The following is a 22,114-nucleotide window of genomic DNA, read 5'->3' as shown; positions in this document are numbered from 1 at the left end:
TGCCATAGCAAGTAAAGCTATTTTGACATCTTTTGAAGATGCCGGTAGCACACAGGTTAATTTAGTCTCAGAACGTTCTGTGAGAAATAGCTGGGCCTGATGCAGAGCTGAGAAAAAAATAAGACTAGTGAATTCTGTCAAATTAAATTAGTCTTTAATGCAGAAAGCCAAGATCAATTGCCTTTTCTTTTTTAAACACGTATTTTATTTCTGAATGAATGGATCTTCCCTTCAAAAGATGTATACAAACATGGTGACCCCTACCTGTCTCCAGGCTAAATTTACACCCTGAGTAAATTTACCTTCATTAATTCTATCTGTGTAATGGTACAAGGTTGCTAAAATTGCTAAAACAGAAGTTATGCTCGGCTTAGTTGGTAATAGATAATTTTATTTGGGGGTGGAGGGGGGCAAAGGAATTTTCTCGTTTGATTTTTTCTTTCAAAATAGCGCTATCCATTCAGTTTGTTGCAGCTTAGTGGTAAACAAGAACTTTGGGATGTGGCTTCCTGATTGCCAGGCGTTTAGTGCTACCAGTGCAGAATGATGCTATTCTGCCACTAGGTGGCAGGCCACAGTTTGAAGCTTTCTTTTGTATTGAGTATACTTAATACATTTATTTTTCCCCAAAAGCTTCTTTAAAAATTGAGAACATTCCAGCGAAAAAGGAGAAAATGCAACAAGTTATAGTTTAGCTTTGTGTGTAGCCTGCCAAGCATTCAGCACCTTAGGCTTCTGTGCTAGTAAGGCCTCCATGATAGCACAACTGAAGAGGAGTAAAAAGGAAGGCCAGCTCGCACCAGCATTTTAAGTGCCTGAATCGCAGAATGGAGCCTTCGGTCCTGAGTTTGATTCCTGAATGGTAGGGGACAGCTTTTGAATGGGATCTAAAGCAGCCAGTATGCTAAGCAGGAGCATCCTTATTTGACTAAGTAAGATATGCCAAGAAGAAGTGCATGTTAAACACTGCTATTTGGAGAGCTTATATTCCCACAGTGGCAATTATGATTTCAGTCCCTGCCCTGCTGTGTACATTTTTGTTCACAGTCCAAGTTTGTTATGTCAGAGTTGATGGCCCTAACCACTAGGCCAGGCAGATGCTCTTTCAGGTTTTTTTGCTTACGTTGTCCCACAGTATATATAATGAACCTATTGAAAGGAACCTCATGAAGTTCAGCAAAGGCAAGTGCAGGGTCCTGCACCTGGGGAGGAATAACCCCATGCACCAGGACAGGCTGGGGGTTGACCTGCTGGAAAGCAGCTCTGCGGAGAAGGACCTGGGAGTGCTGGTGGACACCAAGTTGACTACGAGGCAGCAATGTGCCCTTGTGGCCAAGAAGGCCAATGGTATCTTGGGGTGCATCAGGAAGAGTGTTGCCAGCAGGTGGAGGGAGGTGATCCTCCCCCTCCACTCAGCCCTGGTGAGGCCACATCTGGAGTACTGCGTCCAGTTCTGGGCTCCCCAACACAAGAGAGACATGGAGCTGCTGGAGAGAGTCCAGCGGGGGGCTACAAAGATGACTAGGAGACTGGAGCATCTCTCATATGAGGAAGGAGAGCTGGGCCTGTTCAGCCTAGAGAAGAGAAGACTGAGGGGGCATCTTATTAATAAGTATCTGAAGGGAGGGTGTTGAGAGGATGGAGCCAGACTCTTCTCAGTGGTGCCCAGCGATAGGACAAGAAGCAATGGGCACAAACTGAAACACAGAAAGTTCCATCTGAATGTGAGGAAAAACTTCTTTACTGTGAGGGTGACAGAGCACTGGAACAGGTTGCCCAGAGAGGTTGTGGAGTCTCCTTCTCTGGAGATATTCAAAACCTGCCTGGACGTGATCCTGGGCAATGTGCTCTAGATAACCCTGCTTGAGCAGGGGGGTTGGACCAGATGATCTCCAGAGGTCCCTTCCAACCTCAACCATTCTGTGATTCTGTGATTTATTGTAGAACAGCTTTAACAAGAAAGACTGAACATCTCCCCCAAAACCCTATAAAACTGGTAAATGTAGGTGAGGATTTGACTGGAATCCCTCTTAGGCAGAGGGGAGGGATGAATCTGTGAGCTGAAAGCGTATTTATAACTTTTATGAGAATCTCCCCCAAACTCTGATCAGGGTGGTACAGCACCACCTGCTACTTTTGGAGAGCAAGAAAGAGCAATCCTGTCTCATATTTTTAAAGAAGATGCTGTGGGGGTGCCTCACTCCAAGAGGAGTTCAAAAAGCTCCTTCCTACACTGTTAAGAAACTAGGTTTAGCCCTAATACTTTGCAGTTCAGTGTTTATTAGCCAGGGTTGGCCAATTAAGGTATGTTTATAGAGATATACTTTTTATGTGCAACTGCTAACTGATCTGAAGTAAAAAAAAAAAAGGTAAGCAAAATATTGGTCTTTTTTTCTCCTCTTTTCCCTGATGTCCAGAGTCCCTGCCTCCTCACTTGAATTATGGCCACACAAACAGCTGACGGCTCATCTGGGGGAGCAGAGAGCTCAGGACTGGTGAGGAATGGGATTCAGGGACTTAGCGTAGAGGAAAAGGCATAAGCCTCTTAAAACAATAAAGTAAAGGTAAACAGATTAACATCTGTGAAAGCAGTGATCATTTTTCACCAAGAGTATGTAGCAGGGCTTTGGGTTTTTTCTTCCTAACTGATCTATCCCAATGACTGTGTTTTCTCCAATAGGGCAATCCTGGACAACAAAACATAGACAGAGCTTAATCTTTTTACCACCATGTCTAACGTGACGGGCAGAATGAAAACAGGCTATCTGACATCTGTACCAGTGTTAGCAGAGCTGACTCTGCGCTGGCCTGGATTGCTGACCTGTGCTCTGTAATTCTCATGCACAGAAAGGCCCAGCTGCACTAGAAGCTACTTTGCGGGAATGGTATTTAAGCTAAATGTAATTGCTCTCTTCCAGCACAGCCAAATTGTTCCCTGCACAGATTAATATATGGATGAGTATCATCAATCTGATTGCTCCTCAAAAGCTTTTTCATTTTCTCTCTGTAGTAAGCAATGTTAGTTCACAAATCTCTCAGCTGAATCCCTCTCCCCACACTTCACTAGTCTGGGGGTTTTTTTTGGTGGGGGGAAACTAAGGCAAAGATAGCTCCTATTATGCCACCTTCAAGAAGGCCTTTGAAATTCAGGGTACTTTTCATAACAACTCCTCTACCTAGCTTTCAGTAGAAATCAATGAAAAAATCCTAATTTGTTTCAGATAATGTGACATCTGCCTTAAATCACAAACATGAATACTAGTGGGTCAGTTCAGTACTGCCTTGAAATTTAATCACATGGAAAAGAAAATATTGAATACCCTTAAACTCACCTTGAGTACACATATTAGTAATTGACAGTGTCTAGACAGATGGTGATCTGGAAAGTAAAGTCTGGGAAAAATAAACTTAAAGTTATTAAAGTCAGCTACATTTCCCAGTGGTAATAAAGTAGAAAGATCGGGGGGGAGGGAGGGGAGTTTTCTTAAAACAAAAAACAAAAAACAAAAAACAAACAAACAAACAAAAAAAAAAACCCAAACTTTCTGCAGCATCTGACAGAACAACTGTTGTTGCCAGCAGTCCCATTTGGAACCTGCGCCCCTTTTAAGTCTGTCTTTTTTTTGAAGATTTCACATTAAAAAAGTCTGTAGAACCTGAAAAACTACAAGAAAAAGAAATCTAATGATAAGATGAATATTCGTCTGAGTATGTGCAAAGCAGTGAATCCAGTTTTTCTTCTTTCTTTTCAAGGGACTCTAATTTAGAGAGTTTTTTATGAGATCAAGATCATACACAGGATCATAAGTGTGTATGTTTACTGTGGTTCACTAGGATGAAAAAATCATTATGGGGCACACTGTTGATCAGCTGGTGATCTCTGAGCTTCAGCATAGCATTATTTATGATTATCTTATGCTTAAACTGCTATACTGCTTCCCATCAGGCCTGGAAAATCCTTTGCTATAGAACAAATGTGACCTAAACAAAAGTTAAATGTATTGTTTGTGAACAGAGAAAAGATTACTGTCACCCCAATTCTACAGCGAAGACATCTAAGTTAAGTTTTCCAAAGAACCTGAGCAAGCTAGTTACCCTATCCTCCTTAAATTTAGTACTATTTGCCCCACTATAGTATTAAAGGACTACTAAAAATTCTGCTTACAGAGGTATTAAAGAGTAGAGTGAGAAAGGGTTGAAAACATGTGGTTGAAAGTAAGTGTCTAAGTTTTTTGAGGGGTCCTTGTGTTTCAGCAATGTTCAGAATCCACCTGGTTCGGTGCTGGATTGGGCACTCTCTGTACGGTTAAACAGAGGGCAAGCTGGCGAGCAGCAGAGTCTGTGATGCAGACCGCAGCTTTCCGCCTGCTGGCCTCAGGGCTCACAGCCTGGGAGCAGAGCTGCAGAATGGTTGTAGGGACAACCTGAACCGCAGGTCTCTGTCTCCTGCTGCGCAAGACTACCCGTTCTTAGGAGGACTGTGGTTGATCAGTCTCCGTGGCACTGGCTGTGTGGTTTTGGCATGAGGCATTTGGGGACTGACGATGGAGAACCTGGTGAGATGCCCAGACTATCCACATTTCAGAGGTGATCTTGGCCAGCACTGGGACATTATGTGAACTTGATCTTTCTCTCATTTTGCTCTGAAGCTTGCCCAAAAGCCCACGCCTGGGATAAGACTTGATTCCTCTAATGGACAAAAACTGGATACAGAGAAACACTTTGCTTCTGAATCCTAGATGGACTTAGGCAGGAGAATTATGTTCTGGGTTGTGCAGCTGGGCATAACGCTCTTCATGCGCAAGAATGGTGAGCTCAGTGGAGGTAGTTTCAGGCTCCAACAAGTCTCTGCCTACTAAATGAGAGCAACCTGCCTGCACAGTTAGGCTAAGGGAGAGATCGAGACTTTCTGGATCACAATTTTGGCCCTTAAAATTCAATTCCTAAATAACCTTTCAAATGGACTCTGTCTTGGCTGGCTGTTAGGCCTACCACCACTTTGCTAATTGCAATGGTGTGACTGTAAAATTTCTTGTTGGAGAAATGAGATCCTGAGCGAGGATTTTAATGAGAGTTTCTTTTGCTTGCTTGCTACAACTCTGCATTTAGCCATCAACAGAGTTAAGATGGAATAAATGCTGGTAAAGTCACAGTCATTATGGAGATGAAGAGACTATTTTGATGAAAAAAGACCACATTCCACAGTTTATCTGGATAATCACAGCTACTTGCAGCAGCAAATACAGCTGTGCTACACGCTCTTCAGTGCACTATTACCAAAACATGCTTGGATACCAAAACTTGTTATTATTTGCAGATAGATTTTTAGCCAGTTCCCTAAGGAAATGAGGTATTATGCATTCATGCTGTCAGCGTGACAGTTCCCACCAATAACTTTTGAACCTGCTGACCAGTTCCCAGACAAATTTGCCAGAAGGACCAAAGATTCAATAATATTGAATTCCTACACATTTGATGAAAGTAGGTAATGAATGGAAAGAGACACTGCTAGTATTTCCATGGAGAGAAAGACTGCTGTGAGTTCTGGTTTTAGTTTCCATGCTGTCAAAAATAGTTTTTGTACTACTAAAATAGATTTTACAGTATTATGTTGTTAGACATCAAAAAATACACAAGGGAGAGTGCCGGAAACCAAGAAACCAAGCCCAAGCTTCACAACTTCTGCCATTCAAGAGCACATTTTTAATCAAATAGGTAGAAGTTTTGAAAAAGTGGCTTTTGGGGGGTTTTGTTTTGTTTTAGTGAAATCAACCTCCAAGAGTAAGTTTGAAAAATGCAGGTCTGTTCAGTGCAATGAGAGGAGGGAGCAGCGCAAGGCAGGATGTTATTCCCCGGACGAAGGACCGACTAGAGCTTGGAGAATGGCAGCCATGTGCCAAGGCTGCGGGCAGCCAAGAAGAACTGACTGACAGCGTTTAAACATATCTACTGAGAAAAATCTCTGCGCTTGCTGCTGCGTAATGCTCTTACTGGAATACAGCTTCCAAGAGACCAAGCATTTAAAAAATACCGAAACACTCCCTTGGCACCTGGGAGGGACCTTTTTGAGAAAGCACTGGTTTTACAGGAAAGAGCAGACCGCAAGCCTTGTCGTGGGTCGGCTGAGCGCAGGGGAGGCGGCGGGACGAGCCAGGTGGCAGCGCAGGGAGGCTGAGCGCTGCCTGCTGATAGCGAGGTACCTCAGCTCCGCCGCACCTGCGGCCTCGCACAGCGGCACTGTTACAGTATTGCCGCGTGTGTTAACAGGCTACGCGGTAACATCTCAGTTAGGCAACTTCCTCAGCTCCCCAAAGAAGGGCGCTGCAAGGTACCGGGAGGGAGCCAGGTTAAGCTGTACCAAGACAGTACCTTAAAAGGAGCAATTATTCATTTTCTAAAAGCTTGCGAGAAAAGACCTATGTTTGGTAAAAAGTTTTAATATCATTTCCAGGAAGAATCTTGTAAATATTTTGTCCAAACATTCCAGTTAAGTTAGAGCTTGTCAAACACACTAGAACCCCCTATTAAGTTAGCTGTAAAACTATTGTTAAATAGCAAGCTTTAAAAGGAAAATAAAACTAGAACACACCTCACTAAAACTGGAGGGGAAAGGTTTGTGCCCATTCCCAGTGGTGCACTGCCTGGGCAGCCAAGGGGAGGCAGCTGCTGGGGGCTCAGTAGCCTTCTAGATAAGGCACTTCAGGTGCGCTTGGCTTGTTTTAATGCACCCATCTCCCCCTCCCTGTAACCTCAATGGTACAATTTCAGTCTGCACAGGTGGCACCGCGGTCTGCTGCTAACTCACGTCGCCTCGGGGCAGCCCGGGCCGCCAGGCGGGATGCGGCTCCCCTCGGACCCCTCGGGGCAGAGGCGCCTGCCCCAGCCGCACCTGCGGGAGAGGGAAAGCAGAAATCAGCCTTGGGCCCCGAGTGTCATCGCCCTGCAGGGAAGGGGCTGGCGCTTTTCCTAGCTCATCCTTACAAAGAGGAGACACTCACGGTTTTCATTTCTCCAGGGATGGCTCCTGACAGGTGCATGGGGCCCCTGGGAGGTTCGGGGTCCGGGTGGGGTGAGTTAGTACGTAAAAGTGAGATAGAATCAGGGCAGGATTAGGATCTGGCCTAAAGTTTTCTTCCTAGGATGCACAAGGACCAGTGCCTCCAATGGAGCAAGCTGGCATGACGCCATCCACTTGCTTCTTATGTTAATTCGCTTCAGGCAGGGTCTGCTTGCTCCTCCTGCATTGCGCCCGCTCTGCAGAGGAGGGACACTCACTCGCTCGTCCCTGCCTTCCTTCACACCTGGCAGGCAGCAAAAGCCGTTCCTCCCGTTCCTCCCGGCACGGCCTCGGGGACGTCCTGAGGCAACACATGCAAAACCACCCCCCTCCCCCTGCAATTTAACGCTAAGGTTTGCTTTTGGCTTAGCAGCCTCTGCCTTCCGGGGACCTCGCTCTGCCCAGGAGTGAAATCCTCCTGGAAACTGTTGTCTTTGCAGTCACTTGAGCAGAGGAAATCTGGAAATTTGGCCAACAGTTTTTCATGACACACACTATTTACGCTATCCACAGGCATTATCTAGGTCACAGCTGCTCATGTGGCAGCTGTTTATCACTGCCGTAGGTGCCCGTAACCTGCCCAAGTGCCTCAGAGTGAAAGTGCAGGATCCTGCCTGCTCGCCTTGCTGCGCCGGTCCCACAGACGTAGAAGTGATGAAGGCAGCATGTTGTCATCTCACCTGGCCTTGGGGCAGAGGAGGGGCCCTGCCAGCTGGTCCCTCACCACTGCATCCCGGCAGGGACATGCAGGGGAATGGGGCCTGACCCTTGTCACCGCCATTTGGTAACTCCTCTAGAAGTGAAAAGGCGCTGGATGCTCGGTTGCATCACGTCTCTGGCCTTGGCTCAGCAGTTTCCATCAGTCACAGAAAGTAATAAGCCAAGAGGACGTTGCTCATGCTGTGATTTGTATGGTTTATGACTATTTGTCTTTAGAAGAGCAAATATATTGAGCAACCCTTAGTAACAACAGAAGACTTAGAAATATGTCACTGATGATACAATTACCAAATTATGTGTAGAACTGCAAGTTCAAATCTTGGCATAACTGGTTTTGAGAAATGAAAAACACTCTCCTCTGAAATGAGCCCTCCAAGGCAGTTTTGCTTCCTCCATTGCTAACTGGAAACAGAAGGAGTATGCTTAGTGTGAAAAGCCGGCCAAAGCCCCTTCCTAGCTTGCCCAGTCCTCTGCAGGCTCAGTCTTTAAAGCATGCTTCAGGAGCTACCTGCTGTCCAGGAGACCATCTCATGTTGTTTCCAGAAAATCAAATAATCTGAGAAGGAGAGCGACGGATGCTTGTGAAGTCCACACTGCTGATGATGTTGTCTGTAGGGCCACGAAGGCTGTGTACTGCTGCCCAGGGTGTCCCCAGTAAGTCAGGTCTTTGGATGACTTTCCAGATGTGCCATATGGTACGCAGCTAATTCAAACAGAAGCAGCTGGAACCTGCAACTGTCTGGTCTGAGAATAGCTGCATTTGATCCTAAATGTTGGCAAAGTATGTCTTGTGCAAGATAAAAGCTCCACAGTATCTGGGGATGGCAGCATCTCTGGGAAAAGGGTGCTCTGGCAGGGCCAGCGTGTACGCAGCTCGCACCAGAGCCAGCTCCACACTGCTCAAGTGTTCACATGTGCAGCATTAATATCCTACGCACGCCCCGCTTTGCTCTTATTACTGAGTGCATCTCTTTTTACTCTGACATAAGTAGACTTCCTTTACTCTTTTCTCTTTAATAAATGGTGCTCCCTTCCCATGCTTGTCTGCCTCCCCAGGTGCCCTGCCACAGTCACTGCCCTGACCCATGAAGCCTTTTCCTGGAAGAGGCAGGCAGTATCCCTGCTCATGTCCAACACAGGGGCCCCTTTTACATTTTGCTTGCAATAGAGCAACTATACCAAAGGGCAGAATTTCCAAGGGATGTCAGGCACACAGAATTAATAGACCTCCCAAAGGCCATGCTGCAAGAAAGGTCTCTATAGAGTTACTTGGCATGTATCCCCTAAACCTAACTCTGTGGGAGTCCTTCCCCACCCCCAAAAATATAGAGGGAATGCATTTAGGACTATGTTTTAGAAAATAGTCCATAATCTTGCAGTTTATGGTCTCAGTTTGCCAAAAGACTTTTTCTTTTTATGTACTAGTGTTTGGAAATGAAAACAGCTGATTGTACTCAGTCAGGCTTGCAGTTGTTTTCACATGCAAAGTTAGAGGCCCTGGGGAGAGAAAGGCAGAGGAAACTGGTCAGGGCATCTGCCCAGGGCTTGGTAGACATGTATCAAGTCCGTGTTTTGCCTTCTCATGTCCACATCAGTATAACTGAATACTGAAGCATTTCTCCTTCTTGCAATGCCATTCTGAGGATAAATACATGGAAAAATGGAGGAGTCCAGCTACTCTCTTGCATGGTTAACATAGCTCCTTCCGGTAATGTGTCTAGATTTCAACTTTAAATGTTGCATGAGACAAAAAAACCAGACACATCTGTGTTTCTGTAAGATACAGTCTGACTACATATATTATTCTGAGTAACCTTGCTGTGGTGCTTCTGATGGCCTCAGAAGAGCCATTATATATATATATTTTTTCTTTTGAGCAATAACAGAGATTAATCCCAAAGAATGCCCCTTTAATACTGAGGCTGGTGCTTTCAGAGTTAAGAAGCTGGGAAAGTAGTAAGTGTAGACTATCCATGCCATCCATGTAGGGATAGTCAAATAAGCTTTGATAGTAGTTATGAGTGTCTGAAGCACTGATAAGCCAGAACACAACACATTGTCCATGTAATCAACCATATCCTAAACTTCTTGTCTCATCTGCCTTCCTAATATTTTGCTGTAGCTGTTCCTTGCAGAAAACAACTTTCTGTTGCAGAGAATAAGGTTACAGAGTGCTTGTCAGTAGATCCTCACATGTAAATTGGTATGTCTTCATAAAGATAACCTGAATAACTTTAGTGTTCAATATATTTTGTTCAAATTGCAGGGGAAAATGCATATAGTGGCATCTTCCATGCCTGATTCTTATCACTGCCCACAATTTTAAATTTAGTTGAGCAAATACCTTAGAGCTGGTTAAAAGAGGCTTGAAGTAGCAACATATATACATTTCTTTTCACACATCCCAAATGTATTAAAGTCATTTTTGCAAAGGTCACAAGTGGGATGGGTATCTTCATACTTTGAGCCAAATATTTGCAAATCTGGCATGGTATTGATTGTACCAAAAATGGAGGGAGTTACTGCCAGCACAGAAGTCAGTGCAAGAGCATGGAAAGGTCAAACTGACACTGGCAGCTTGTAAATCTGGGAAGCCTTTCTGCGCTTCACCTTAGAAGAAATCACAAAGTCAACCTGCATCTTGGTTTCCTCATTTTTAAAAGGGGAGAGCATTTCATCACGTGTGTATCTTGGAAATGTGTTGAGTGAGATGAGCTGTCGTGAGCAGAGGCTGGAGTCACCCCAACCTGGGGGTGGTCATCGGGCTGGGTGTACAGCTGGAGCACAGCTGCAGGAGCCTGTCCCCGAGGCGGCCAGGCATGCCCAGGGGCACAGGACTACGAGCTCTGAAGCTACAAGAAGTCACAGGCACTGTGATGCCAGGAGGCTGCTGAGTGGGTCTGTGCTCATGGGGGAAGGGTTCATTTTGGAAACCTCTTGGTTCACACTTAAAGACAAACAGTCAAACTAAAAGCTTCCTACATATCAGAAATTCTGCCTTTTGACAGGTTTGGTAGTAGCAGTCTTTCAGGGGGCTTGTGAACCAATCATTTAACCATGCACATCTCCAGTTACGTGGAGAAATGGCTGATCTGCAGGAAAGAAAGTCAGATATCAGCAAAAGAAATGCTAACAATTGGGATGATGAAGCTGTGGAACAGGCTCTGAGATTGGTCATCAGTTCTCCTTTGCTAGAAATTTAAAAAAGCAGAGTAAGGCCTCCGTAGGTGTAAAGGGGATTGATATTACCACTGTGTAGGCACAATACTTGAGGTACCTTCTAGCCATACATTTGTATAATATCAATGAAAGGCAATACTATCAGTGGTGCAATAGAGAGCTGAAGAATTTAGAGGAAAGGCAAGACAAGGGAGAGCAAAGCGGCACCAGGCCGTGGTTAGTGTGTTACGCAGGTCCCGAGCTGGTGTAGCCAGTTTGGCTGTCGTAGAAGAATCTCAGTTATGGGACACATTGCCCAGAGGCATCTTCTCTCTGTCCATCCTCGCACATCGCATGTCCTGAAGCACAGACACTTACAACTGTTTTTGATTTGTTCAACTTTTTGTCTTTAAAAGATAGAGATTGTTATTACCCTTGATCAAAATTTTCTTCTCTAAGTTATTGATCTGAACAATCATAACACACAAATTTGGGTATTTGGGTGGGAGTACCCAACAGATTAAAGAAAAGTTTGCTGAACTGACCCTCATGTACAACACTGGATTGCCATATTGTGATCTACATTTAGATTTCTTCCACATAAAAAAATCACTACACATCCTCTATTTCATAAATTGCAATAAACATTATGAAACACTATAAATATAATTTGTCCTTGTCTCGTAAATGTCTCTAAACCCCATCCTTCATAATGACAGCAGTTTCCCTAGTAACTAACGTATTCCAAAGTTTAAAAAAAGAAGAGGGAATCCAAAGAGATGAAAACAAGCGAAAAACAAGACAAATGATAAGACTGAACCTGTTTGACAGAGACCAAATATATCCCAGTTTGAGGTACTCCAGAGTTTTTATTACTGCTTGTTTTGTAATAGTGTCCTCCCAGACTCACCCCAGTAAAAAATTTATTTCACCTTACACTGTCTGGGCATGGCTTGCTTCAGAGTGAGAGCAGGGGTAGGGCCAGACTGCAAAATCTGTGTCTAACTAACTCCAAAGGCTTGGTAGCGTGCGGAGCCATGGGACACTGGCTTCTTTATAGTGAAAGAAACCAGCCATGATATGTGGCTCCAGCAAAGCTGTCCCTCATAGCTGGCCACTAAATGTAGGCAACAAGATTCATATTTGGCACCCTACTTTTTCAAACAAATGTAGGGAACTGATAGCTCCTGCTGAAATACAGCTTACAGAAGTGATGAGAAAGTTGGATGACATGCAGGAAAGGACACTGAAAGATTTGTCTGCAATGAAAGAACTGAAAAGTGGCTGGAAAAAGCACCCTGAGGCAAACTAAATATTTATGTGTGAGAAACTAGGTCAAGCAAAACACTCATGGGACTGGTGAAATGAAGAGACCTAGCTCACAGGTCAAAGATGATGAAAGAGCATAGGGGGTTACATGCAGCTGCTGTGGTCTTTGAGGGCATTTATCTATACCTTCCATAATTCTACATGCTTGAAGAAACTGGGTATCGACAGGGGGTGAAAAGCTTCCAAATCAGAGTGGTAGTGAGGTATTTTGTAGGAAGAGGTGACAACTTTTATTAGGTCAATGAAACAGCAGGGAAAAAAATAACAGTAAAAAATAACAGAATAGCAACAAGCTTCCAGGCATTAAAGCCCTTCTTTGGATCTCAAACAGGAGCTGAAGAGGGGATCAGAGTGGTAGCACTTTGACATCCACTTTGCAGCAGGAATGGAGACTTAGGCCCATTGCCAGAGGTGGACAGAGGGAGGAAATTTAAATACAGTCACCGTAAAGGGTACAGGTTAAAAAACATCTCACTGCTGCAGTAGTCCAGGTTCAGACCTTGCTGCTCATCTTCCAAGTCCCGTCCGTTTGCTTTTGGAGGCGTCAAGTGGTGGCGGTGGTGATGGGCGCTGGCTGGGACGAGGTAGGGCTCCTGCTGCGCCAGGAGGAACAGCGAGGAGGGGAGGCAGCTGCTGCTGCTGGCCGGATGGGGCTTTCCCTCATAGGATGCGTCCCCGGCAGGGCCAGTGTTGGGCCGGAAGGGCTCATAACTGCCCTTGGGCGTGGGTGGCGCACCAGGAGCAGGCTGGACGCCGGTGCAGAAGGGCTCGCTGGGCAGGTGGGCCGGGGCGAGCGTGAGGCTGCGGCAGCCCCGGGGGGCACCTGGTAGCCTCTTGTCCCAGCGTGGTGGCTCGCCGAAGCCACCGGAGGGCCCGCAAGTCGAGGGTGCAGCCGTGACCCCCGGTCCCCCCAGCTTGTTGCAGCGAGGGCTTGAACCTGTGCCCTCGGCATCCGCCCCCAGGTACAGCAACTGCCCCGAACCGCCGCTGAGTGCATGCTCCGGGGAGCTCTTGCTTAAACGTCGGCTGAAATGACCGGGTATAACGTAAGCTTCTGGCTTGCAAAGAAGTAAAGGCAAATATTCATGGGTCTGCATTTCACCTGCTAGAGACTTAGGAAAGCAAGGCGTAGTTTAGTTAAAAAAAAAAAAAAAAGTGTAGTTTAGTAATACAAACTAAAAACCCTCTTGTAAGAGGGCCTTATGAATGCAATTAATTAATATAGATAATAAAGATGCAGTTATAGAGCCTTCCCTTAGAGCAGTCTTAGCGGTTTTTAGGGGCAAGCTGAAGAGGGGTTCCAAGATCACAATTATGGATTTAGTTCATCATTTTTTTTTGCCCAAATCCTATTTTAAACTAAATACATTGGTAGATCTATCATTCACAGCTCTCAGAATCAGGTGCCAGCATATACTGAAGTAACACCTGAAAATGAAATATTCTCACTTAGTAGATTTCACAGAATTTAAATCATTCCTATGGGGTCTGGAAAAATGAAATAAGATTTCTTTAACTGACTTTTTTTTGAAGCGTCTTTTTCACTCCAGTAATATTACTCTTCAGTTTTGCAAGAATATTTACTTCTATTTTTAACTGATTAATTTTCTTATATTTAAAATTTTTGCTCCATGAATACAAATTGCATTCAAAGAAGGAGCAGTACACTAGAATTATTCTGCTAGGTCTTCTTTCCTGGATATTTTGCAACTTCTTTAAATGCTCTAATTGTTGGATTATAATTTTAAAACTTTAATTCCTTGCAAAACACATATTTTGTGCTATCATTTATGATTAGGGTTTGCAGGTCTCTGTTCTTTGTAATTCTGCTTTTGCATCCCTTTAATTATAGTGATTTTTCTAACTTGTTGACCACAAGAGTAGCAAAGCTTCTTTCAGCTATTCTCAGCCTATGATAAGGAGAAATTCCAATGACCTTATGTAGGACCCAGCTCTTCTTCAGTTAAAGAGCAGCTGACGCCACACAGAAAACATCCTATATATCACTTGATCTATTTTTGACTCATATATTTTCTACAGTTCTCCTTTCTGCTCTCTTGTAAGCACATTGAAGTAGAATCTTTTAAAAAGACTTCTGCCAGCTTCAGCGACACAAACTTTACATCTGAAATCAGACTCCTGAGTTTATCCTATCCTAACTGGCCATGGCAAGAACAAGAACATGATGGATTACTCTCAAAACAAACCTGCTTAAGAGAAATGAACTAGAATGCCATGGTATAACTCTGAATCACTGGAGTGACTATGCAGAGTCAAACTACCTGAAGAGTGGGTTCAAAGATTATACATTTATGACATCTTTGGTCCATTCCTTGTCCCACACAATTTGAAGTCAAAACACCAGGAAGATGTTGTAGGAAGGGAAAGATCAAGACCTGTCTAGAGGGACCTTCACCTCAGTGAGACCAGTTGGCCCAGGTATAAAATAAACAAAGCCGCCTGGCTCAGGAACATTTCCTAGCCGAGGACTATTCCAGTGTTCACGAGGACAAAATTAAACCTGCAATGTGAAAATTATTGTTCCCGTATTTGAGGGTGCCCTAGCTCCTCTGTGGCTCTCCTCCATGTCACTGGAGGCTCTTGGAACACATATCGACGTGGAGAAGCGTGACCCCGTCTGCAGTACTGCAGGCAGGGAGCTGGTGGCAGGAGGGAAGCAGGTGCTGCCGCAGTCTCCCTGAGTGATCCTGCCCCGCCTGACGATCCCTGATGTCCACCCTGGGGATCTGCAGGCTGCAGGGGCAATACCTTGCTCTGGGCACGCTTCCCCCATGGGGAACCCCCAGGTTTGTCTCCCTGGTGGGTATCAAGTTTGCCAATCGATCAGCTACTGAAGTAACTGGCTTTTCTTAAATAAAGGTTGGGGGACCAGAGGAAAAAGGAGTAAGGACCTCTGGATTTGCCTTGTTAATGACAAGTGTGTTCTGTCGAGATGCCATATGCAACATATAACAGGTATATCATCTAGGTAATATTATACATTGTATTCTATAGCAAAATAGTGTACAGAGTTTGTTGTGTTTGTGTGTACACACATACAAATCCTCCTCCTGAGCTTAGTTATTGCCAAAAGGATTTCCTGGTTTTCAGGTGTTCATTTGTTACAATTTTCTTACGGGGTGGTGCAATCAATAGGTAGTTAAACCCAGTTAAAATCTCCTAACTGTTCTCTTTCAATGTCCATACTGATTAGACTAAATATCTGTTTTCTTTATAATATTAGTCCTCGAGCAGAACTAACAAAGAACTTGTAGGAAAGTTTTTTAAAGGCAACTCTTGCATATAAACAAGGAAAGAATTGTGGCATGAAAACTATGTCCATGCTGCTAAATAAAACAAGTCCAAGGGCTGTCATCAAGGACTGGACCAAAGGCATGGCCTGGCTGCATCCACACTAGGTGATCTCTGGACCTGACATGGAATAAAGTGAGGGCCACTTTGCAGCCCACCAAGGGGTATTTTCACAGCATCAGCTTGGGATTCGTATTGTCTATCCTGGCTTGTGGCACGACGCATATAGGGCCACAGGAAGGTGCAAGGCCAGCTGTATATGGTGAAGAGACCCAAACCTGGTGCAGCATATCCAGACCCTACAGGGGAGTGGTCCCCGACACATGCTGTCTACCTGACCCATGCCCAGGTGTTTTGTCCACGAGCACTAGCTCGCACTGGCCAAGATGATGCCAGGGCTCCTGAGAAGGGTGATGTGATTGAGCCTTCTCTCTGATGCTGTCTTGTTCCTCAGTATGGACACAATCATCTCCTGCTCCCAGCAGGCCTGAAGGGACTGGCCACTCAAGCCCGGGGTGCTGGCGGGGAATGACAATGCTGAGCCAAGCCGACAGTGAGCTCGGGACAGTCCTATCTGTGCTGAGCCCCCTCTCTGCCTGTCCGATCCTGTGGCAAAATGCAGAGATGCAAAGCCTGGTCATGCCCAGAGCCAAAGCCAAGCTAGCCTCCGCAGTCACCCTAGATGCCCTAGACTGCAGATCACTCACCCAATAATTTAATATATCAATAGTAAAAGTTACCTCGATCTCCCGGATTCTTTTTAATTTTGGACAGGGGGGAGAGAAAGCTGTCTGTGCTTTTTGGATTGATCTTCTTGCTTCTGCTTCTAGTTTTGTTTCTGGTCGTGGATGATCATGAGCCCCTTTGGACTTTAGAAAGGAATTGTGACATGTTAAACTTAAAAGTAGAACCTTGTTAACAATCTTAAGGAAGCAGGATTTGTAGCACTGGCCCAGAATAAATATATGGACTGGATTAATACTTTTTATTTAATGAGACATATTTAATGTCATCTCAAGTCACAAACATATCTCAGATGAAGTCTGATGGGGCAGAAATTTTCTGAAATCATGAAAACAGTGCAGCACATATGTATGCAGAAGAAGGTCCCGACACTAGAGGTCCAACTGAAGCCATGAGGTCATTTGAAACCTAGCTACAGTGTCCCTGCACAATTGGTTCCATTCATTTTGAACTTCAGACAATGTTTATCAGGACATTAATTTCGATTAGATTCCATGGAGAATTAATTTTATTTAATCTGCACGTAAGTGAAAGACAATCGTAAAGTCTCAGTACTGCTCTCTAGCTCCTAAGGAGGTCTAATCTCCTGGAAAACAGGAGACAATCCAGTGTTTAGGGTACTAACCTAGGACTACACCTTCCAAAAATAGTGCCCCTTATTTAAACATCTGAGTACACTGATTTCCAGGTAAAAGTTGTACATAATGTGTGTATTTTTTTTCCACAGACAATCCCCTGGGTACAACCATTTCCTGCTCTAAGATATCTTCATACCTATATGTGGTGTCCTGGAGAAGGGGTTAACATAACATGGCATTTCTGATTCTTTGAGGTTCCTATGTGTGTATGTCCAGTCATAGAAGCACAGACTAATTCAGGTTGGAAGGGACCTCCTGAGGTCTAGTTAAGCCTCCTGCTCAAGTAGGCCTAACTTCAAAGGCCAGTCAGGTTGTTCAGGACCTTGACCACTCATTGTGAACTTTTTTCTCCTTGCAACTGGTTAACTTTGTCATATTCAATGATCCTTATTTATTGGAACAAACAAATGTCTTCCATTAATCCAAAAAGCATAGTCTTTATATCCTTTATAATTAACTTGCATAATGTAGGGTAATTTTATACCAACCTGAAAGAATATGAACTGGCCTTCATGCCTCCAAAAGTTGGTAACTGGATAACCACCATGGCCTCGGCAGGAAATGAGCCTCAAGGGTCCATTGCAATTTGGACAACATTTCCCTGGAACATAGGTAGTAATACAGAAATATTTTCTATGCAGTATCAATTCAGATAAATCCCAGCTGATACAACAATTTGTGGGCAGTGGATTGCTACTCTTTTGTTTCTGGGCTCAGAAACTACACTGAGAAAAAACTATGCAAAAAAACTTTCAAATATACAGAAAATTTAACATAAGCAAATTAATTATTACCTTTATTCTTCTTCATTTTTAAATATGACTGGCAAAGATTATTTCTAGTATAGTTTTATCATTTAATATGGTCAGTTATATCCAAGGAAATGACTTTTACCTTTGAAGATTTTTTTTTTATTTTTCTTCTGGTTGTTTTTAACTTGGAAGTGTCTGGAATGTCAAATATGTTCTTGCTGGATTTTTCTAGAGGACCCCTTTCTGACTTCAGTGAGATCTTGATTAAAGTCTTTCTTCATCCAAAATGTTCATCAGTTCCAGAAATTAGTATAAGCTAGCTCTACTCAACAATCAAAAAATTGTTTGGAATAGTCTCATCAAAAATGTCCGTCCATCTCCTTTACTCTGCTAGCATATTCTTGTCTCTTGTGACACCACTGTTTGACCTACTTTCCAGTCATCATAGTTTATGGGCAATGTCTTTCCTGCAAAACTTTCCTGAGTTACTTGTGGGCCCCTGAAATAAGGACATTGACACTCAGGCCAGCAGGAGCAGCACAGCAGAAAGCTGTCTGTATTGCCCCGCTTTCTTGGTAGCCTTGCTCATGGGTCTGCGAAGGCCAGGAGCCAAAGCCTACCCATTTTCCATCAGAAACAGAGATTAAAATTCTAGCATGGAAAACAAGATTGAAAACAAAACATCTTTTTTCTGGGAAAGATATTCCTACAGGGTAAAGAGAGGAGGAAAAGTTCTGAAACAAGTGATTTTTGCCTTAAGATCACCTTTCAAGTTAAGAAATGTTTTCCTGCGAGTGTCCTGCGCACAGAAGCACGAATTCACCTGTCCCTCTCTGAAAGTCAGTGCTCAGCTGCAGCTGGCTGAACACCACACAGGAGTTTCCACCATTAACCAGGCTGCGAAAATACATTCTGACAAGTTGAATTCCAAAAAAGAAAGCAACCAAGCAAACCCCTCAACAGCAATAAATGTAAAATGAGTTGCTCCAAAATCAAGAGCTGCATTTGACTATAGGGAATGGCAGAAGAAAGGCTGGTTATTCCAGTGGCTCTCCTCTACTTCAATGTCTTTTATGTTGTGTTCACTTATTAACTGTCACATAATAAAGAGCCCAAGGCTGGTGTTGCTGTCTTCATGTAGTAATACTTACTCTGTTGTTTTTGCCGAGCTTTGTCACATATGGCTGGTCTTAGATAGATCTTCCTCCCATCCAGAGTTGAGCAGTCATTGCCACAGACCACCACCCCAAGGCAGGACTTTTTTAAGATGCGAGAGTTATGGTTGTTGGTGTTTCTCATTGCCCAGCTACTATGGTGCCGCTGAGCGTTTTTATCCTCGGAGCTATAGATATGTTTTACATAGGAGTCTGGCCATTCTTGAAACCAGTCCGTCTGTTTCACGTCCTGTTAAGACACCAGCGAAAGCCACATTTTAGGCTGAGGGAGAAAAGGGTTTGTGTATGAGCCTAACAGACCTGATTCTCCGTTGGATCCCGTCTAGCTGGGGCCACTCTCACACTGAGGAGATGGTGCTGGTTGGTGGCTCCGGGGGGGGCGGTGCTGGAAGGGAGTATGCAGCTCCCCTTTGATCCTGTGAGCCCCAGAATAGCCGGAAGACCTGGCCAACAGGCTGCTCTCACTCTCTCTCCGGTCCAGCTCCGTGCACAACCACCCCAGCAGAGGAAGGTGGGGCTCTTGATGTAAAATAGCACATGCTTTCCTTGCACGCAGCAGTCACCAGCTGAGTAACTGCTATTAGCTTTCATGGCAGAAATCCTACTTTGACGTTATGGCCGTTAACAACAGTGTTATACTGAATCATTTGGCTTGACTCACTGTGGAAAAAGGGCACATACTACATCAGACTGAGCCTATTCCCAAATTTGTAGGTCTTCAGGTCTGGGATTTTGGTTCCTTTCGGCCTAAGTATCATGAAAGATTTCCACAGCAATTTTTATGAAGTCCAAAATAAAGAACATCTTGGTCAAATTTTATTTTCACTATCATAGATGAAGCAAAAAAAGCCCCCCCTCTAAAACTTTTAATAAAAATTATTCAAAAGAGCAATAAAAATGAAACTGCATGGAAAAGAAGACAAAGGGCGAAGTACACATTACCTCAATGGTTACAGTCAACAAGTAAAATGCAGTAAGTTATAAAGCCTGAAACATGCTCTCTGATTGTTTTTGAGGGAAAAAAGGCTAGTGATAACAGGGGTACAAAAAACTTAGTAGGACTTTCCTTGAAATTGCAGATCCCAGACACCTCAAGCCATTATGGCAACAGGACTATGAACTGAGAAGGGAAAAACTGTATTGCCTGTGCTTACGTGGGAGCGATCCGAGAGCATAGGGAAGGGTGTGGGGAAGCCTCCTGGCTGAAATGCAGGGCAAGGTGACCTTGGGGTGGAGGGCAGTGAAGGAGGCAGCCTGGGACAGGGAGGCTTTGGGTGAACAAAAGTGATTTAGTATGGAAGTGACTGGGACCAGGTAAGAAGACAGAGCTGGATAGTGAAGGGGCCCAGCAGGAGTAATCTGCTGTAAATATGCTGTGGTGAGAGACAGGGACATGAAGCTGGGGTACGGGATGCCTTGGGTTTTCAGCGGCCAGCATGAATGAGATTTTTAGAGAGAGGACTGGAAAAGGACTGAGGGAGGGAAAGGTCACTATTCTGCCCCTGTCAGCAAATCTTTGTAAAACAGACTTCCACAGACCACATGGAGCCGGCTTTTCCTCACAAGAGGAGCGTTGCCTCTATGTGGAAATTCAGCCCAGCTTGCCTGGACTCACATTTGTAGCCAGGCTGAGCACCAGAGGTGCAATGAAGCTCGTGGGTGCTGTGCTCAGTTCTCGCAAAGCACTGCCCATGTCCCGGACATTTCCAGTTGAATTATCTTCAAAGAAGGAGACAAATATTTTCCCTGCTTTCTCTTCATCTCATCCAAGAGTGGACTAGAAAGTCAATGAATCTGCAGTATCACTATTTTTAATGTATAAACAGTTCTTTAAATAACACACTTAAGGAAAAATGCATGGGAAGCTCGACATTTTACAGGATGTTATCTAGCTCTTCAGCAAAACACTGTGCCATGCTCAAGGTGGCAAAGTGAGTAAAGACAATGAGGTATAGATCACTGAGAGAGTATTGCAGAGCAGTGGTGAAATGGAGAAGCCAGGACAGAACTGGATGAATTTCTAAGATACAGACACATACCTGAGGAAGTTTGATGTCATTAATATCCCAACTTGCCGTTTCTCCATTTCGGGAAGCAGAGTCCTCCTGTTTCATAACAACATCATCTGCACCTTTCAGCATTTTTGAATTCCTTCCCAAACTTAGCAAGAAAGTCTCTACTGGCTGCTTTTGAAGTTGACTGGCTGTCAGCACTCTTGAGCAGTTTACAACCAGGAAGCTGGTTCCTGAAGCTAAATGATAGAGAGGCTGCTCATTAAAGATAAAAATCAGTGTTCTTCTGCCAGAAAAACTTGTTCCATTAAAAGTTTTGCAAGCCAACAATGCAGTGGAAAATATAGCTTAGAGACAAAATGGGATCTTACAGAGGCATCGGTAATGGCAAGCAAATCATGCCGTTATCATCTGCCTGCTTTTGCTCATTTTCCTCTCACATTGGGTTTATAGCCTTGTAACTCTGCTGACAGACTCTTTATATGTGGGATTAGACTCTGGCTCAGTATTTCCAGAGCCGAACCGACTGACCGGCTCAGCAGCTGCTAGGGACTCTTTCAGTCGCTGTGCACCCATTAGACTTTCCTCATACTGCACCCGGCAAAGGTGAACAACAAGCGGGGACTGCTATATTGTTTCAGATGAAATGTCTCTCAGCCCTTCCAAAAAGTGCTGGCATCTCTGAGAGCTTATAAGTCACATGAAGGATGGGAAGTATAAAAAAGGAGGTTGGGCTACCTGCATTTTCATACAGTGTTTTCAACAGCTGACTGAAGGAAAAAAGAAGACTGGTATGGTTGTTAAAACTGACAGTTCTCATCTGAAGTCTTGTAAAGTGGGCGGTTGCCCTATTCTGAATTTCAGTATCAGCTATTTTCAGGGATCACAGACATAAAAATGCTTAGGGAGTTGTTTCCTTTGGTGGGAATCGCTATTACTGAGAGAAAAGGTGAATCAGAAAATAAATGGGCAAATTTTCTGTTTCTGGAAGGTGGAATAGCTTCAATGGTTTCAGAGAGGTCCCTGTAATTTACAGCAATTAAGGATTTGTTAAAGGCAGAGGAGGGAGAGAAGAAGTAAAATCTGCTGGATGTAATTCTATTTCACACACTTTATTAATATTAAGAAGAATTTCTTTTATTGTTTCTTCTGACTCTGCATATACACAGCCCTTTGAAAGTCACTCAGTCTTCATGTCCTTAGTTTACCCAATTAT

General features: G+C 44.1%; 1 protein-coding gene across 1 annotated transcript; it reads right to left on the bottom strand.

Annotated features, from left to right (window-relative positions):
• Positions 1–12,705: 12,705 nt before the first annotated feature.
• GCM1 (glial cells missing transcription factor 1) lies at positions 12,706–21,027 on the bottom strand. The gene is made up of 5 exons (XM_067294602.1): positions 20,926–21,027; positions 18,863–19,115; positions 17,448–17,560; positions 16,318–16,446; positions 12,706–13,377 (listed from the first exon to the last, which is right to left on the bottom strand). Exons 1-5 carry the CDS (start codon positions 21,025–21,027, stop codon positions 12,706–12,708), a joined length of 1,269 nt encoding a protein of 422 aa, XP_067150703.1.
• Between the last annotated feature and the right edge of the window lie 1,087 nt (positions 21,028–22,114).

This window comes from Apteryx mantelli, chromosome 3, assembly GCF_036417845.1.
Source record: "Apteryx mantelli isolate bAptMan1 chromosome 3, bAptMan1.hap1, whole genome shotgun sequence".
NCBI classification, from domain to species: domain Eukaryota; kingdom Metazoa; phylum Chordata; class Aves; order Apterygiformes; family Apterygidae; genus Apteryx; species Apteryx mantelli.
This window is presented reverse-complemented; position numbering and strand designations above follow the sequence as displayed.

What these genes read in the sequence shown, in the direction of transcription:
- GCM1 (XM_067294602.1), bottom strand. Translation starts at nt 21,027, where the DNA reads ATGCTGAAAGGTGCAGATGATGTTGTTATGAAACAGGAGGACTCTGCT. An exon ending in ATGACATCAAACTTCCTCAG is followed by an intron (nt 19,116 to 20,925) that starts GTATGTGTCTGT and finishes GTGTCTTAACAG; the next exon opens with GACGTGAAACAGACGGACTG. An exon ending in GCCAGTTCATATTCTTTCAG is followed by an intron (nt 16,447 to 17,447) that starts GTTGGTATAAAA and finishes TCCTTTCTAAAG; the next exon opens with TCCAAAGGGGCTCATGATCA.